This window comes from Nilaparvata lugens, unplaced genomic scaffold (assembly GCF_014356525.2).
Source record: "Nilaparvata lugens isolate BPH unplaced genomic scaffold, ASM1435652v1 scaffold4558, whole genome shotgun sequence".
NCBI classification, from domain to species: domain Eukaryota; kingdom Metazoa; phylum Arthropoda; class Insecta; order Hemiptera; family Delphacidae; genus Nilaparvata; species Nilaparvata lugens.
In genome coordinates this window covers 18,416-38,464 of record NW_024090697.1, presented here as the reverse complement: position 1 = coordinate 38,464, position 20,049 = coordinate 18,416, and the positions used below count along the sequence as shown (strand labels likewise).

The 20,049-nt window shown below is 39.3% G+C and overlaps 2 protein-coding genes across 2 annotated transcripts; both read right to left on the bottom strand.

Moving 5' to 3' along the window:
- Positions 1-357: 357 nt before the first annotated feature.
- Positions 358-2,401, bottom strand: LOC120355743. Its single transcript, XM_039444406.1, has 2 exons — positions 1,216-2,401; positions 358-790 (listed from the first exon to the last, which is right to left on the bottom strand). The coding sequence occupies exons 1-2, from the start codon at positions 1,287-1,289 to the stop codon at positions 394-396; spliced, it is 471 nt and encodes a 156-aa protein (XP_039300340.1). The 5' UTR covers positions 1,290-2,401; the 3' UTR covers positions 358-393.
- Positions 2,402-10,037: 7,636 nt separating this feature from the next.
- LOC111063154 lies at positions 10,038-19,806 on the bottom strand. Its single transcript, XM_039444405.1, has 3 exons — positions 19,668-19,806; positions 18,742-19,134; positions 10,038-10,407 (listed from the first exon to the last, which is right to left on the bottom strand). The coding sequence occupies exons 1-3, from the start codon at positions 19,739-19,741 to the stop codon at positions 10,038-10,040; spliced, it is 837 nt and encodes a 278-aa protein (XP_039300339.1). The 5' UTR covers positions 19,742-19,806.
- Positions 19,807-20,049: the final 243 nt, after the last annotated feature.

Here is a 20,049-nt window from a genome sequence, read left to right as displayed (position 1 = left end):
AATTGTTCATCAACATTAATTAACAATGACGTATAACTGTAAAACGATGCGTTTGTCATAGTTTCAACGATTTCTTCTTGTTGCGATTGATCGCTGCTGCTGCTGCCGCTATCAACATTTACTTTTTTCAATTGAACAGTTGTAACAAAATACCATTTAATATTTTTGTCAAAATTATCACTTTCTTCAACAATTAATTCATTTACTTTTGGCTTTAAAATTTGCAATAATGTTTGAACAACATCGATGAATAATTTTCTAAAAACAAATCTGTAGCGAACTGCACACGAATTTATGCTAGTACTTCGTTCAATAGTATAATCCATTGTTTTTTGATTTTGCTAGTAGTAGTAATAGTATTAGTAATAATAATAATAATAGGTTTTTGCCGCCTTACCGCTGTGAAGAGCTTGTTTGCTGCGGCTCAACGTTTTCAACTTCGTTGTCGATTTTAGTAGCGTTCACGATCCTCGGCTGTGACGAGTTCGTCACATCTAGCAGCACCAGTGACGACGATGATGATGATGCTTCCGCTTGCTGACCACAATTGCGACTGGACGAGTCCGCGCTCACACCGGTCACATCAATTTGCCGGCCTCTGCCCTGAGCGATGACGCGTCGTTGTTCGGCAAAATAAATGCCGCGGCCCCGTCCGCCACGTTTTGGCGTATCGCACGCTGTGGAAAAGTGCACACGTTTCGGCGGTGGCGATGATTCGCTGCTGTCAACCACGCACCATTCCTCGCTTGCCATTTCCACCTCCTTGTCGTGCGCTATCGACTCAACCAGGCTGAAAAACAAACATATAGAATGAAATAATTGTATAGAATAAAATAGCAAACGCACAATGATCATAAATCAGATAGTATGTTTTTCCAGTTTACTTCAAGCACAATTATTACCTCCTCCTCCTCAGCCGGCGTTTGCAGTTGTTAGACAATTGTTTTTCAAAATTTATTTGCAAATAATCATAAATCACATAGTATTCCAGTTTACTTCAAGCACAATTATTATTACCTCCACAGTCGACGTTTGCAGTTGTTAGTCAATTGTTTTCAAAGTAGTCAAATTGATTACTGTCGCTTTTTTCAGTTTGATTGTTAGAGTATAACATTTTAATCATATTTGTTTTTCAATCAGTCGATGAAAACACTTGCAAAACTTGTTGTTAATTTTTTACAGTTTATAATTAATTTAAAAAGTTATTATACTTACGTGTTGTTTGATGGTGTGACTGCTTCTTCGCTTGTTGGCACAGCCTCTGCTTTATCGGATTGTTGCTTGTCCATTTGCACTGTGCATGAAACGTCGCACTATAATCGAATGCAAGCAATATCATGTCGCTCGATGCTTTTATAATTTTGCGCCGCTCGGTACCATCAACTGTCAGTTTGTTATCACGCAGAACATGTGGGGGTTGCAATAATAATTATATAAGTATGCATGTGCACTGCACAATGAATAAATTAATATCTTTCACTCGGCTAGCAGATGTTAGGTCCGTTACAGAGTCATGCAAGGTGCGCACACACATTTTGACCGTTCCTTAAGAAATTTGCAAACGTTTCCTTATCAGTGTTCCGCACATCTGCACTAAATTTCGCATACAACATATGCACAAAACAGATATACTTTCTTTCAACTTCTTACCATCTATATTCATCAAGTTGATAATATATAATGACGAAAAACTGTGTCCTTCTGTTAGTATCAGTTTGAAACTCCAACGATGTCATCAGATCAATCCTCGGCTATGGCAGCGCCAAACAACAGCGGAACCAATGTAAGTTTATTTTCCATTTACTCAACTCACTTGAAATACATTCTTCTAATCCAACAGTAGTTTTCTGTTTGTTGTCAGTTTTCTTCTCATACAAACTAATGTTATCAGTCTTTTGAATACTACTAATGTGCTCCTAAAACTGATTAGCTCACACTTTATTGTCTTTGTTGTTGTTGTTGTTGTTCACACTTCACTGTTAGTTTTTTCAACTGAATACTTCTAAATAATGTTCTTCTAATGTACCGCAAAAACTGATTAGCCCACTCTTTATTGTTCTTCACACTTAACTGCTAATTAAAACTGGAATACTTATCGCACACACTGCTAATAGGTTATGTCTTTATCTTCTTCTTCTTCTTCTTCTTCTTCTTTTTCTTCTTCTTCACAACTTTTTTTAACAAAATCACAATTTGGCGATGATTGTATGTGTAAATCCCTCAATTGGTATTTATTGATCGATGTGTCTGCCCACATACGACAACCACTGCAAATAAGACCAAATCCATTCGAATTTGAAAAATCAATACCGTAATAAAATCCCTCACTTGCTAACTGTTTGAAATTTTTCGGCAAACATTCCATTTTCATAAATGAATTTTCACGTTCGTATTGTTCATTGTAGTCTGGGTTTTTCTGAAAAGTTGAAGTTGTACGAATATTACCAACAAGATAATTGTTTATGAAGCCACACTTTGGCGACCATTTTTTATGTTCAAGAATAGCATAATCACTCACTTCCCAATTTTCCAAAACTACATTGCAAAAAACACATTTTGTTCTATCGAAAACTTTTAAAAAGTAGAAGCCAGCCTCTGCTAAATGATTCGGTTTTGGATATTGATGCGGCCAAATAGTTTTATTACCTTTAAAAAATGAGTCAAGCCTATCGATTTCTTTAAAGTAATTTACCGCTTTCTTCTCATCACTATCGTCACTGTTGATGACGTCACTGTTGTTGTTGGAACAATGAATGCAACGCTTTCTTGCTCGCGGCAACATTTTCAATCACCAACTGAAAAAAAAAAAAAAAACTATATATTTTTGCTTGATTTACAGGACATTTACACTAACGAGTTGTGGACCGAGGACGGGGCAATGGCTATGCTGGAGGCTGAACTATTGCGAAGCGACGACGCACCTGCCAACCTGTTTGACGAAGATGATGATTCATTATTGGATCTGTTGACCAGAGCTGAAAGACAACTAAAGCAGCAAAACCTCTGGCAGTATCCACTTCATCAAACGGGTCAGCAACAGGTTTCCAGCGCCGATCAGCCTCCCCCTTCATCGCCGCATTGCCAGCAGCTTGTGGTATACACGCCACCGCCACCACCCGTCACCCGAGCTGCTGCTGCGATGCCCCCCGCCTTCGCATCACACCAACGGATACCCCCCACAACAAGAATCTCCCCCGCCGTCACATCACAAGTCCGGATACCCCCCGCCCCCACAACAAGAATCTCACCCGCCTTCACATCACGGATACCCCCCGCCCCCACAACAAGAATCTCACCCGCCTTCACATCACACCAGCAAGCTCATCCTTATAGTCGTCAGTTTGATTGTTAGAGTATAACATTTTAATCATATTTGTTTTTCAATCAGTCGATGAAAACACTTGCAAAACTTGTTGTTAATTTTTTACAGTTTATAATTAATTTAAAAAGTTATTATACTTACGTGTTGTTTGATGGTGTGACTGCTTCTTCGCTTGTTGGCACAGCCTCTGCTTTATCGGATTGTTGCTTGTCCATTTGCACTGTGCATGAAACGTCGCACTATAATCGAATGCAAGCAATATCATGTCGCTCGATGCTTTTATAATTTTGCGCCGCTCGGTACCATCAACTGTCAGTTTGTTATCACGCAGAACATGTGGGGGTTGCAATAATAATTATATAAGTATGCATGTGCACTGCACAATGAATAAATTAATATCTTTCACTCGGCTAGCAGATGTTAGGTCCGTTACAGAGTCATGCAAGGTGCGCACACACATTTTGACCGTTCCTTAAGAAATTTGCAAACGTTTCCTTATCAGTGTTCCGCACATCTGCACTAAATTTCGCATACAACATATGCACAAAACAGATATACTTTCTTTCAACTTCTTACCATCTATATTCATCAAGTTGATAATATATAATGACGAAAAACTGTGTCCTTCTGTTAGTATCAGTTTGAAACTCCAACGATGTCATCAGATCAATCCTCGGCTATGGCAGCGCCAAACAACAGCGGAACCAATGTAAGTTTATTTTCCATTTACTCAACTCACTTGAAATACATTCTTCTAATCCAACAGTAGTTTTCTGTTTGTTGTCAGTTTTCTTCTCATACAAACTAATGTTATCAGTCTTTTGAATACTACTAATGTGCTCCTAAAACTGATTAGCTCACACTTTATTGTCTTTGTTGTTGTTGTTGTTGTTCACACTTCACTGTTAGTTTTTTCAACTGAATACTTCTAAATAATGTTCTTCTAATGTACCGCAAAAACTGATTAGCCCACTCTTTATTGTTCTTCACACTTAACTGCTAATTAAAACTGGAATACTTATCGCACACACTGCTAATAGGTTATGTCTTTATCTTCTTCTTCTTCTTCTTCTTCTTCTTCTTTTTCTTCTTCTTCACAACTTTTTTTAACAAAATCACAATTTGGCGATGATTGTATGTGTAAATCCCTCAATTGGTATTTATTGATCGATGTGTCTGCCCACATACGACAACCACTGCAAATAAGACCAAATCCATTCGAATTTGAAAAATCAATACCGTAATAAAATCCCTCACTTGCTAACTGTTTGAAATTTTTCGGCAAACATTCCATTTTCATAAATGAATTTTCACGTTCGTATTGTTCATTGTAGTCTGGGTTTTTCTGAAAAGTTGAAGTTGTACGAATATTACCAACAAGATAATTGTTTATGAAGCCACACTTTGGCGACCATTTTTTATGTTCAAGAATAGCATAATCACTCACTTCCCAATTTTCCAAAACTACATTGCAAAAAACACATTTTGTTCTATCGAAAACTTTTAAAAAGTAGAAGCCAGCCTCTGCTAAATGATTCGGTTTTGGATATTGATGCGGCCAAATAGTTTTATTACCTTTAAAAAATGAGTCAAGCCTATCGATTTCTTTAAAGTAATTTACCGCTTTCTTCTCATCACTATCGTCACTGTTGATGACGTCACTGTTGTTGTTGGAACAATGAATGCAACGCTTTCTTGCTCGCGGCAACATTTTCAATCACCAACTGAAAAAAAAAAAAAACTATATATTTTTGCTTGATTTACAGGACATTTACACTAACGAGTTGTGGACCGAGGACGGGGCAATGGCTATGCTGGAGGCTGAACTATTGCGAAGCGACGACGCACCTGCCAACCTGTTTGACGAAGATGATGATTCATTATTGGATCTGTTGACCAGAGCTGAAAGACAGCTAAAGCAGCAAAACCTCTGGCAGTATCCACTTCATCAAACGGGTCAGCAACAGGTTTCCAGCGCCGATCAGCCTCCCCCTTCATCGCCGCATTGCCAGCAGCTTGTGGTATACACGCCACCGCCACCACCCGTCACCCGAGCTGCTGCTGCGATGCCCCCCGCCTTCGCATCACACCAACGGATACCCCCCACAACAAGAATCTCCCCCGCCGTCACATCACAAGTCCGGATACCCCCCGCCCCCACAACAAGAATCTCACCCGCCTTCACATCACGGATACCCCCCGCCGCCACCACAATCCCCCCCGCCTTCACATCACACCAGCAAGCTCATCCTTATAGTCGTCCACGCGCAATCTTAGCATCTAACTCTATACGTCATGAATTCGATTTCGATGGGCTGATAAGATTTTCAGTTTGATTGTTAGAGTATAACATTTTAATCATATTTGTTTTTCAATCAGTCGATGAAAACACTTGCAAAACTTGTTGTTAATTTTTTACAGTTTATAATTAATTTAAAAAGTTATTATACTTACGTGTTGTTTGATGGTGTGACTGCTTCTTCGCTTGTTGGCACAGCCTCTGCTTTATCGGATTGTTGCTTGTCCATTTGCACTGTGCATGAAACGTCGCACTATAATCGAATGCAAGCAATATCATGTCGCTCGATGCTTTTATAATTTTGCGCCGCTCGGTACCATCAACTGTCAGTTTGTTATCACGCAGAACATGTGGGGGTTGCAATAATAATTATATAAGTATGCATGTGCACTGCACAATGAATAAATTAATATCTTTCACTCGGCTAGCAGATGTTAGGTCCGTTACAGAGTCATGCAAGGTGCGCACACACATTTTGACCGTTCCTTAAGAAATTTGCAAACGTTTCCTTATCAGTGTTCCGCACATCTGCACTAAATTTCGCATACAACATATGCACAAAACAGATATACTTTCTTTCAACTTCTTACCATCTATATTCATCAAGTTGATAATATATAATGACGAAAAACTGTGTCCTTCTGTTAGTATCAGTTTGAAACTCCAACGATGTCATCAGATCAATCCTCGGCTATGGCAGCGCCAAACAACAGCGGAACCAATGTAAGTTTATTTTCCATTTACTCAACTCACTTGAAATACATTCTTCTAATCCAACAGTAGTTTTCTGTTTGTTGTCAGTTTTCTTCTCATACAAACTAATGTTATCAGTCTTTTGAATACTACTAATGTGCTCCTAAAACTGATTAGCTCACACTTTATTGTCTTTGTTGTTGTTGTTGTTGTTGTTGTTCACACTTCACTGTTAGTTTTTTCAACTGAATACTTCTAAATAATGTTCTTCTAATGTACCGCAAAAACTGATTAGCCCACTCTTTATTGTTCTTCACACTTAACTGCTAATTAAAACTGGAATACTTATCGCACACACTGCTAATAGGTTATGTCTTTATCTTCTTCTTCTTCTTCTTCTTCTTTTTCTTCTTCTTCACAACTTTTTTTAACAAAATCACAATTTGGCGATGATTGTATGTGTAAATCCCTCAATTGGTATTTATTGATCGATGTGTCTGCCCACATACGACAACCACTGCAAATAAGACCAAATCCATTCGAATTTGAAAAATCAATACCGTAATAAAATCCCTCACTTGCTAACTGTTTGAAATTTTTCGGCAAACATTCCATTTTCATAAATGAATTTTCACGTTCGTATTGTTCATTGTAGTCAGGGTTTTTCTGAAAAGTTGAAGTTGTACGAATATTACCAACAAGATAATTGTTTATGAAGCCACACTTTGGCGACCATTTTTTATGTTCAAGAATAGCATAATCACTCACTTCCCAATTTTCCAAAACTACATTGCAAAAAACACATTTTGTTCTATCGAAAACTTTTAAAAAGTAGAAGCCAGCCTCTGCTAAATGATTCGGTTTTGGATATTGATGCGGCCAAATAGTTTTATTACCTTTAAAAAATGAGTCAAGCCTATCGATTTCTTTAAAGTAATTTACCGCTTTCTTCTCATCACTATCGTCACTGTTGATGACGTCACTGTTGTTGTTGGAACAATGAATGCAACGCTTTCTTGCTCGCGGCAACATTTTCAATCGCCAACTGAAAAAAAAAAAAAACTATATATTTTTGCTTGATTTACAGGTCATTTACACTAACGAGTTGTGGACCGAGGACGGGGCAATGGCTATGCTGGAGGCTGAACTATTGCGAAGCGACGACGCACCTGCCAACCTGTTTGACGAAGATGATGATTCATTATTGGATCTGTTGACCAGAGCTGAAAGACAAATAAAGCAGCAAAACCTCTGGCAGTATCCACTTCATCAAACGGGTCAGCAACAGGTTTCCAGCGTCGATCAGCCTCCCCCTTCATCGCCGCATTGCCAGCAGCTTGTGGTATACACGCCACCGCCACCACCCGTCACCCGAGCTGCTGCTGCGATGCCCCCCGCCTTCGCATCACACCAACGGATACCCCCCACAACAAGAATCTCCCCCGCCGTCACATCACAAGTCCGGATACCCCCCGCCCCCACAACAAGAATCTCACCCGCCTTCACATCACGGATACCCCCCGCCGCCACCACAATCCCCCCCGCCTTCACATCACACCAGCAAGCTCATCCTTATAATCGAATGCAAGCAATATCATGTCGCTCGATGCTTTTATAATTTTGCGCCGCTCGGTACCATCAACTGTCAGTTTGTTATCACGCAGAACATGTGGGGGTTGCAATAATAATTATATAAGTATGCATGTGCACTGCACAATGAATAAATTAATATCTTTCACTCGGCTAGCAGATGTTAGGTCCGTTACAGAGTCATGCAAGGTGCGCACACACATTTTGACCGTTCCTTAAGAAATTTGCAAACGTTTCCTTATCAGTGTTCCGCACATCTGCACTAAATTTCGCATACAACATATGCACAAAACAGATATACTTTCTTTCAACTTCTTACCATCTATATTCATCAAGTTGATAATATATAATGACGAAAAACTGTGTCCTTCTGTTAGTATCAGTTTGAAACTCCAACGATGTCATCAGATCAATCCTCGGCTATGGCAGCGCCAAACAACAGCGGAACCAATGTAAGTTTATTTTCCATTTACTCAACTCACTTGAAATACATTCTTCTAATCCAACAGTAGTTTTCTGTTTGTTGTCAGTTTTCTTCTCATACAAACTAATGTTATCAGTCTTTTGAATACTACTAATGTGCTCCTAAAACTGATTAGCTCACACTTTATTGTCTTTGTTGTTGTTGTTGTTGTTCACACTTCACTGTTAGTTTTTTCAACTGAATACTTCTAAATAATGTTCTTCTAATGTACCGCAAAAACTGATTAGCCCACTCTTTATTGTTCTTCACACTTAACTGCTAATTAAAACTGGAATACTTATCGCACACACTGCTAATAGGTTATGTCTTTATCTTCTTCTTCTTCTTCTTCTTCTTTTTCTTCTTCTTTTTCTTCTTCTTCACAACTTTTTTTAACAAAATCACAATTTGGCGATGATTGTATGTGTAAATCCCTCAATTGGTATTTATTGATCGATGTGTCTGCCCACATACGACAACCACTGCAAATAAGGCCAAATCCATTCGAATTTGAAAAATCAATACCGTAATAAAATCCCTCACTTGCTAACTGTTTGAAATTTTTCGGCAAACATTCCATTTTCATAAATGAATTTTCACGTTCGTATTGTTCATTGTAGTCTGGGTTTTTCTGAAAAGTTGAAGTTGTACGAATATTACCAACAAGATAATTGTTTATGAAGCCACACTTTGGCGACCATTTTTTATGTTCAAGAATAGCATAATCACTCACTTCCCAATTTTCCAAAACTACATTGCAAAAAACACATTTTGTTCTATCGAAAACTTTTAAAAAGTAGAAGCCAGCCTCTGCTAAATGATTCGGTTTTGGATATTGATGCGGCCAAATAGTTTTATTACCTTTAAAAAATGAGTCAAGCCTATCGATTTCTTTAAAGTAATTTACCGCTTTCTTCTCATCACTATCGTCACTGTTGATGACGTCACTGTTGTTGTTGGAACAATGAATGCAACGCTTTCTTGCTCGCGGCAACATTTTCAATCGCCAACTGAAAAAAAAAAAAAAACTATATATTTTTGCTTGATTTACAGGTCATTTACACTAACGAGTTGTGGACCGAGGACGGGGCAATGGCTATGCTGGAGGCTGAACTATTGCGAAGCGACGACGCACCTGCCAACCTGTTTGACGAAGATGATGATTCATTATTGGATCTGTTGACCAGAGCTGAAAGACAACTCAAACAGCAAAACCTCTGGCAGCAACCACTTCATCAAACGGGTCAGCAACAGGTTTCCAGCGTCGATCAGCCTCCCCCTTCATCGCCGCATTGCCAGCAGCTTGTGGTATACACGCCACCGCCACCACCCGTCACCCGAGCTGCTGCTGCGATGCCCCCCGCCTTCGCATCACACCAACGGATACCCCCCACAACAAGAATCTCCCCCGCCGTCACATCACAAGTCCGGATACCCCCCGCCCCCACAACAAGAATCTCACCCGCCTTCACATCACGGATACCCCCCGCCCCCACAACAAGAATCTCACCCGCCTTCACATCACACCAGCAAGCTCATCCTTATAGTCGTCCACGCGCAATCTTAGCATCTAACTCTATACGTCATGAATTCGATTTCGATGGGCTGATAAGATTTTCAGACCCATCCCGACGTCGTACAATTGCGTTAAAACATTTATCCGATGCATTTCAGTATCCTGTTTTAGGTGCGCGTATTGTGCGCTCCTTCAACAAGGATGCTGTTATCATTAGGGTAGCAAATGTAGGACGTCGGGGCAACGACGATGATGATGATGCTTCCGCTTGCTGACCACAATTGCGACTGGACGAGTCCGCGCTCACACCGGTCACATCAATTTGCCGGCCTCTGCCCTGAGCGATGACGCGTCGTTGTTCGGCAAAATAAATGCCGCGGCCCCGTCCGCCACGTTTTGGCGTATCGCACGCTGTGGAAAAGTGCACACGTTTCGGCGGTGGCGATGATTCGCTGCTGTCAACCACGCACCATTCCTCGCTTGCCATTTCCACCTCCTTGTCGTGCGCTATCGACTCAACCAGGCTGAAAAACAAACATATAGAATGAAATAATTGTATAGAATAAAATAGCAAACGCACAATGATCATAAATCAGATATTTTCCAGTTTACTTCAAGCACAATTATTACCTCCTCCTCAGCCGGCGTTTGCAGTTGTTAGACAATTGTTTTTCAAAATTTAATTGCAAACGATCATAAATCAGATATTTTCCAGTTTACTTCAAGCACAATTATTATTACCTCCACAGTCGACGTTTGCAGTTGTTAGTCAATTGTTTTCAAAGTAGTCAAATTGATTACTGTCGCTTTTTTCAGTTTGATTGTTAGAGTATAACATTTTAATCATATTTGTTTTTCAATCAGTCGATGAAAACACTTGCAAAACTTGTTGTTAATTTTTTACAGTTTATAATTAATTTAAAAAGTTATTATACTTACGTGTTGTTTGATGGTGTGACTGCTTCTTCGCTTGTTGGCACAGCCTCTGCTTTATCGGATTGTTGCTTGTCCATTTGCACTGTGCATGAAACGTCGCACTATAATCGAATGCAAGCAATATCATGTCGCTCGATGCTTTTATAATTTTGCGCCGCTCGGTACCATCAACTGTCAGTTTGTTATCACGCAGAACATGTGGGGGTTGCAATAATAATTATATAAGTATGCATGTGCACTGCACAATGAATAAATTAATATCTTTCACTCGGCTAGCAGATGTTAGGTCCGTTACAGAGTCATGCAAGGTGCGCACACACATTTTGACCGTTCCTTAAGAAATTTGCAAACGTTTCCTTATCAGTGTTCCGCACATCTGCACTAAATTTCGCATACAACATATGCACAAAACAGATATACTTTCTTTCAACTTCTTACCATCTATATTCATCAAGTTGATAATATATAATGACGAAAAACTGTGTCCTTCTGTTAGTATCAGTTTGAAACTCCAACGATGTCATCAGATCAATCCTCGGCTATGGCAGCGCCAAACAACAGCGGAACCAATGTAAGTTTATTTTCCATTTACTCAACTCACTTGAAATACATTCTTCTAATCCAACAGTAGTTTTCTGTTTGTTGTCAGTTTTCTTCTCATACAAACTAATGTTATCAGTCTTTTGAATACTACTAATGTGCTCCTAAAACTGATTAGCTCACACTTTATTGTCTTTGTTGTTGTTGTTGTTCACACTTCACTGTTAGTTTTTTCAACTGAATACTTCTAAATAATGTTCTTCTAATGTACCGCAAAAACTGATTAGCCCACTCTTTATTGTTCTTCACACTTAACTGCTAATTAAAACTGGAATACTTATCGCACACACTGCTAATAGGTTATGTCTTTATCTTCTTCTTCTTCTTCTTCTTCTTCTTCACGACTTTTTTTAACAAAATCACAATTTGGCGATGATTGTATGTGTAAATCCCTCAATTGGTATTTATTGATCGATGTGTCTGCCCACATACGACAACCACTGCAAATAAGACCAAATCCATTCGAATTTGAAAAATCAATACCGTAATAAAATCCCTCACTTGCTAACTGTTTGAAATTTTTCGGCAAACATTCCATTTTCATAAATGAATTTTCACGTTCGTATTGTTCATTGTAGTCAGGGTTTTTCTGAAAAGTTGAAGTTGTACGAATATTACCAACAAGATAATTGTTTATGAAGCCACACTTTGGCGACCATTTTTTATGTTCAAGAATAGCATAATCACTCACTTCCCAATTTTCCAAAACTACATTGCAAAAAACACATTTTGTTCTATCGAAAACTTTTAAAAAGTAGAAGCCAGCCTCTGCTAAATGATTCGGTTTTGGATATTGATGCGGCCAAATAGTTTTATTACCTTTAAAAAATGAGTCAAGCCTATCGATTTCTTTAAAGTAATTTACCGCTTTCTTCTCATCACTATCGTCACTGTTGATGACGTCACTGTTGTTGTTGGAACAATGAATGCAACGCTTTCTTGCTCGCGGCAACATTTTCAATCACCAACTGAAAAAAAAAAAAAAACTATATATTTTTGCTTGATTTACAGGACATTTACACTAACGAGTTGTGGACCGAGGACGGGGCAATGGCTATGCTGGAGGCTGAACTATTGCGAAGCGACACCGCACCTGCCAACCTGTTTGACGAAGATGATTCATTATTGGATCTGTTGACCAGAGCTGAAAGACAACTAAAGCAGCAAAACCTCTGGCAGTATCCACTTCATCAAACGGGTCAGCAACAGGTTTCCAGCGCCGATCAGCCTCCCCCTTCATCGCCGCATTGCCAGCAGCTTGTGGTATACACGCCACCGCCACCACCCGTCACCCGAGCTGCTGCGATGCCCCCCGCCTTCGCATCACACCAACGGATACCCCCCACAACAAGAATCTCCCCCGCCGTCACATCACAAGTCCGGATACCCCCCGCCCCCACAACAAGAATCTCACCCGCCTTCACATCACGGATACCCCCCGCCCCCACAACAAGAATCTCACCCGCCTTCACATCACGGATACCCCCCGCCCCCACAACAAGAATCTCACCCGCCTTCACATCACACCAGCAAGCTCATCCTTATAGTCGTCCACGCGCAATCTTAGCATCTAACTCTATACGTCATGAATTCGATTTCGATGGGCTGATAAGATTTTCAGACCCATCCCGACGTCGTACAATTGCGTTAAAACATTTATCCGATGCATTTCAGTATCCTGTTTTAGGTGCGCGTATTGTGCGCTCCTTCAACAAGGATGCTGTTATCATTAGGGTAGCAAATGTAGGACGTCGGGGCAACGAAGATGCCGAAATTGAAACATTCATGCCGCATAGATTTACTGCTAAGATTACGCGCGCGAATGTACAGTCATTTAATTCAGGTTGCCACAATTTAATAATGCAGGTTGTACACAGCGAAGGTCGTCCCTCTGATATAAGGCTGAATCGACGGTCGCGACAGCGGCCGTAGATTCAGCTGATCAGAGGAACATTTTTAAATTAATAATATTTAAAATTTTAAATTTTTTTTTTTTTTTTTTTTTTTTTTTTTTTAAATTGTGGCAATTTGAATTAAAGGATTAGGTTTCTTCTTGTTCAAATATAATAAATTATATATATATGTGCACTTCATTTCAATTTGAATTAAAGGATTAGGTTTCTTCTTGTTCAAATATAATAAATTATATATATATATGTTGATTATTGCACTTCATTTAACTTACCTTGTGTGTGATCAACAACTGTGCACAACTGATGTACAAACATTGTTCTGCATGACTATTTATAGTCAAAGGTTGATGACTCATGGACATGTTCAGACATGTCTGGTCATGCATAGCTGCACACATGCGTCATGCGTTCAGTTGCATGTCACTGCAAACTTAGTTTGCCGGCAGACACGATGGGAGTCAAGTCAATAGGACAAGAAATGAAAATAATCATACTATTTGTTACATTCATAATATACACAATTAGTATGATATTACTCTTATACTATACACTGAGTACTTGTACATTGCACAATATTAGAGTTGAAAATGTGTTAAATTTTTCATCATTAAACCAAACTGTAAAAGACAGCAGCAGCAGCAGTACTGCCAATTTAAGCGTAAAAGCTTATAATAAAGCACATATATTATCTTATATAAAACTATGTGTTCAATCTCAAATGAATTATAAAACATCGAAATTATTTGATGATGGACTAGACAAATGGTATGCTTATATGAATGATCAACGTAAGGTTATTTGTAATTTTTTTAACAATTATACAGCATTGAACAGTTGTATAAACATAAACCCATCGTCTGGTGATAGTATTTCAAATTTTGTACGAATATTACCAACAAGATAATTGTTTATGAAGCCACACTTTGGCGACCATTTTTTATGTTCAAGAATAGCATAATCACTCACTTCCCAATTTTCCAAAACTACATTGCAAAAAACACATTTTGTTCTATCGAAAACTTTTAAAAAGTAGAAGCCAGCCTCTGCTAAATGATTCGGTTTTGGATATTGATGCGGCCAAATAGTTTTATTACCTTTAAAAAATGAGTCAAGCCTATCGATTTCTTTAAAGTAATTTACCGCTTTCTTCTCATCACTATCGTCACTGTTGATGACGTCACTGTTGTTGTTGGAACAATGAATGCAACGCTTTCTTGCTCGCGGCAACATTTTCAATCACCAACTGAAAAAAAAAAAAAACTATATATTTTTGCTTGATTTACAGGACATTTACACTAACGAGTTGTGGACCGAGGACGGGGCAATGGCTATGCTGGAGGCTGAACTATTGCGAAGCGACGACGCACCTGCCAACCTGTTTGACGAAGATGATGATTCATTATTGGATCTGTTGACCAGAGCTGAAAGACAACTAAAGCAGCAAAACCTCTGGCAGTATCCACTTCATCAAACGGGTCAGCAACAGGTTTCCAGCGCCGATCAGCCTCCCCCTTCATCGCCGCATTGCCAGCAGCTTGTGGTATACACGCCACCGCCACCACCCGTCACCCGAGCTGCTGCGATGCCCCCCGCCTTCGCATCACACCAACGGATACCCCCCACAACAAGAATCTCACCCGCCTTCACATCACGGATACCCCCCGCCCCCACAACAAGAATCTCCCCCGCCGTCACATCACAAGTCCGGATACCCCCCGCCCCCACAACAAGAATCTCACCCGCCTTCACATCACGGATACCCCCCGCCCCCACAACAAGAATCTCACCCGCCTTCACATCACGGATACCCCCCGCCCCCACAACAAGAATCTCCCCCGCCGTCACATCACAAGTCCGGATACCCCCCGCCCCCACAACAAGAATCTCCCCCGCCGTCACATCACAAGTCCGGATACCCCCCGCCCCCACAACAAGAATCTCCCCCGCCGTCACATCACAAGTCCGGATACCCCCCGCCCCCACAACAAGAATCTCCCCCGCCGTCACATCACAAGTCCGGATACCCCCCGCCCCCACAACAAGAATCTCCCCCGCCGTCACATCACAAGTCCGGATACCCCCCGCCCCCACAACAAGAATCTCACCCGCCTTCACATCACACCAGCAAGCTCATCCTTATAGTCGTCCACGCGCAATCTTAGCATCTAACTCTATACGTCATGAATTCGATTTCGATGGGCTGATAAGATTTTCAGACCCATCCCGACGTCGTACAATTGCGTTAAAACATTTATCCGATGCATTTCAGTATCCTGTTTTAGGTGCGCGTATTGTGCGCTCCTTCAACAAGGATGCTGTTATCATTAGGGTAGCAAATGTAGGACGTCGGGGCAACGAAGATGCCGAAATTGAAACATTCATGCCGCATAGATTTACTGCTAAGATTACGCGCGCGAATGTACAGTCATTTAATTCAGGTTGCCACAATTTAATAATGCAGGTTGTGCACAGCGAAGGTCGTCCCTCTGATATAAGGCTGAATCGACGGTCGCGACAGCGGCCGTAGATTCAGCTGATCAGAGGAACATTTTTAAATTAATAATATTTAAAATTTTAAATTTTTTTTTTTTTTTAAATTGTGGCAATTTGAATTAAAGGATTAGGTTTCTTCTTGTTCAAATATAATAAATTATATATATATATGTTGATTATTGCACTTCATTTAACTTACCTTGTGTGTGATCAACAACTGTGCACAACTGATGTACAAACATTGTTCTGCATGACTATTTATAGTCAAAGGTTGATGACTCATGGACATGTTCAGACATGTCTGGTCATGCATAGCTGCACACATGCGTCATGCGTTCAGTTGCATGTCACTGCAAACTTAGTTTGCCGGCAGACACGATGGGAGTCAAGTCAATAGGACAAGAAATGAAAATAATCATACTATTTGTTACATTCATAATATACACAATTAGTATGATATTACTCTTATACTATACACTGAGTACTTGTACATTGCACAATATTAGAGTTGAAAATGTGTTAAATTTTTCATCATTAAACCAAACTGTAAAAGACAGCAGCAGCAGCAGTACTGCCAATTTAAGCGTAAAAGCTTATAATAAAGCACATATATTATCTTATATAAAACTATGTGTTCAATCTCAAATGAATTATAAAACATCGAAATTATTTGATGATGGACTAGACAAATGGTATGCTTATATGAATGATCAACGTAAGGTTATTTGTAATTTTTTTAACAATTATACAGCATTGAACAGTTGTATAAACATAAACCCATCGTCTGGTGATAGTATTTCAAATTTTCTACTAATAACAACATTACAACTTTGTAATATTTTTGATAGTGAGCCGGAGCCGACAGCAGGTCTTAAGGGGATTAACTAATTTCTATTTAGTCAGGTTTCAACATTGCTATTGAAAGGATGGTAGCAAAAAAGACTTGTCGTCGTCGACGAGTGCGACGTAAAATTGGTACTGGTATTTTATCGAAACTTAGCGGATTTGCATCAACCGCCCTTAATAAAATTGTCGATACATTACCCCTAGAGTTGCATATCCCCTCCTACCGCTTTTGCGGGCCCGGCACCAAATTAGATAAAAGATTAAGGAGGGGGGATAAAGGAATAAATAGTCTGGATGAAGCATGTAAAGAGCATGATATAGCGTATGCGCAGAATAGTGATAATTCGTCGCGAAATGTGGCCGATCGTCGTTTGGCTGATAAAGCATGGTCTGTTTTTAAAAATCCAAACACAGGTTTAACTGAAAAAGCAGCCGCATACTTAGTTACAAATTTGATCAAAGCTAAAGCTGCCTTTGGCGGGGGTAGAATTTCGTTGGCTTTAAATTCATCGTTGCACAAGAAACATACTGTACTATTGTTAAAAGCTAATAATTGTTCTTCATTCAATTCAATCATGGGCACTTCTTGTTGCATATCAATGGAACAGTTTCGAGCTATGGCAATGATCTCATCAAGAAATTGTTCAATAATTTTCTCGCCAACACTTGTAGCTCTATAAACGCGTGGACCGTAGAATATTTCACCTGATTCGTCTAAAATAATAAACGCATAGCCGCAAGCAACATGTTTTTGTGTTTTCCTTGTAAAGCTATTTCCTATATCAGTTCCGAGCAAATCATCAACATTTTCATCGTCATCGTCATCGAGCTCCTCCTCCTCACCGTTATTTGTTGGTACAATAAAACTTTCAAAATCGGCAAATGCAATGTACTTATTTTTTAGTGTGTACGAAAAATTTTTAAACTTTAACATTTCACCCTGTTTAGGTAGTACTGTTCTTTGTATTGCAAATGTTGAACACAAATCCATATGTTTTTCTAGATTGGTTTTTCCATCGCAATTGGCATGTCGGTTAGTTGTAAATTTGCTAAAACAATATGGACAAATGAACACTTGACCATTATGCAAAGACAAGTGATGACTCAGTAGCCGTGACAATCCGTTATACCCTTGACGCGTGTTTATCAGAACATAATGCCATTTTTTCGGCGTTGTATCATTTGACAATAGTAGAAGATTGATTTTATGTTCGCGTTGTCTATAAATTGAACAACGGTACGGGAAAAACTTTTTTTTAGCAGCATCATAAGCAATCACTGTTATAGAAATGTTTAAATTTTGCACTTCAAATTTTTTAATGTCATGCACTGTAGTAGGAAACTTAATACCGGTCAAATTTAGATTATTTTCAAATTGCATCAGATAGTCAACATTCATATTTCTACGTCTGTAATGAAAATAGCTAAGTACACTCCATACAAAACATTTACTATCATTTGTGTTTTTTACATTTATAACGGCTCTTTTTGCTTTTATAAAAGCAGGTGTTTCAATGTATGTACTATTTCCGCCAGCTAAAGGATTGTAACGAGTAATATTCAAATCAAATGAAATGATTCTAACTACAGTCCAACCACTCCCGTACCTAATAAATTTATCAAGCGTTGATTCAATTTTCTCTACACCACTAATAAATTGGTCTTGCAAAATATCTAATTGTTCATCAACATTAATTAACAATGACGTATAACTGTAAAACGATGCGTTTGTCATAGTTTCAACGATTTCTTCTTGTTGCGATTGATCGCTGCTGCTGCCGCTATCAACATTTACTTTTTTCAATTGAACAGTTGTAACAAAATACCATTTAATATTTTTGTCAAAATTATCACTTTCTTCAACAATTAATTCATTTACTTTTGGCTTTAAAATTTGCAATAATGTTTGAACAACATCGATGAATAATTTTCTAAAAACAAATCTGTAGCGAACTGCACACGAATTTATGCTAGTACTTCGTTCAATAGTATAATCCATTGTTTTTTGATTTTGCTAGTAGTAGTAATAGTATTAGTAATAATAATAATAATAGGTTTTTGCCGCCTTACCGCTGTGAAGAGCTTGTTTGCTGCGGCTCAACGTTTTCAACTTCGTTGTCGATTTTAGTAGCGTTCACGATCCTCGGCTGTGACGAGTTCGTCACATCTAGCAGCACCAGTGACGACGATGATGATGATGCTTCCGCTTGCTGACCACAATTGCGACTGGACGAGTCCGCGCTCACACCGGTCACATCAATTTGCCGGCCTCTGCCCTGAGCGATGACGCGTCGTTGTTCGGCAAAATAAATGCCGCGGCCCCGTCCGCCACGTTTTGGCGTATCGCACGCTGTGGAAAAGTGCACACGTTTCGGCGGTGGCGATGATTCGCTGCTGTCAACCACGCACCATTCCTCGCTTGCCATTTCCACCTCCTTGTCGTGCGCTATCGACTCAACCAGGCTGAAAAACAAACATATAGAATGAAATAATTGTATAGAATAAAATAGCAAACGCACAATGATCATAAATCAGATAGTATGTTTTTCCAGTTTACTTCAAGCACAATTATTACCTCCTCCTCCTCAGCCGGCGTTTGCAGTTGTTTGACAATTGTTTTTCAAAATTTATTTGCAAATAATCATAAATCACATAGTATTCCAGTTTACTTCAAGCACAATTATTACCTCCTCCTCAGCCGGCGTTTGCAGTTGTTAGACAATTGTTTTTCAAAATTTAATTGCAAACGATCATAAATCAGATATTTTCCAGTTTACTTCAAGCACAATTATTATTACCTCCACAGTCGACGTTTGCAGTTGTTAGTCAATTGTTTTCAAAGTAGTCAAATTGATTACTGTCGCTTTTTTCAGTTTGATTGTTAGAGTATAACATTTTAATCATATTTGTTTTTCAATCAGTCGATGAAAACACTTGCAAAACTTGTTGTTAATTTTTTACAGTTTATAATTAATTTAAAAAGTTATTATACTTACGTGTTGTTTGATGGTGTGACTGCTTCTTCGCTTGTTGGCACAGCCTCTGCTTTATCGGATTGTTGCTTGTCCATTTGCACTGTGCATGAAACGTCGCACTATAATCGAATGCAAGCAATATCATGTCGCTCGATGCTTTTATAATTTTGCGCCGCTCGGTACCATCAACTGTCAGTTTGTTATCACGCAGAACATGTGGGGGTTGCAATAATAATTATATAAGTATGCATGTGCACTGCACAATGAATAAATTAATATCTTTCACTCGGCTAGCAGATGTTAGGTCCGTTACAGAGTCATGCAAGGTGCGCACACACATTTTGACCGTTCCTTAAGAAATTTGCAAACGTTTCCTTATCAGTGTTCCGCACATCTGCACTAA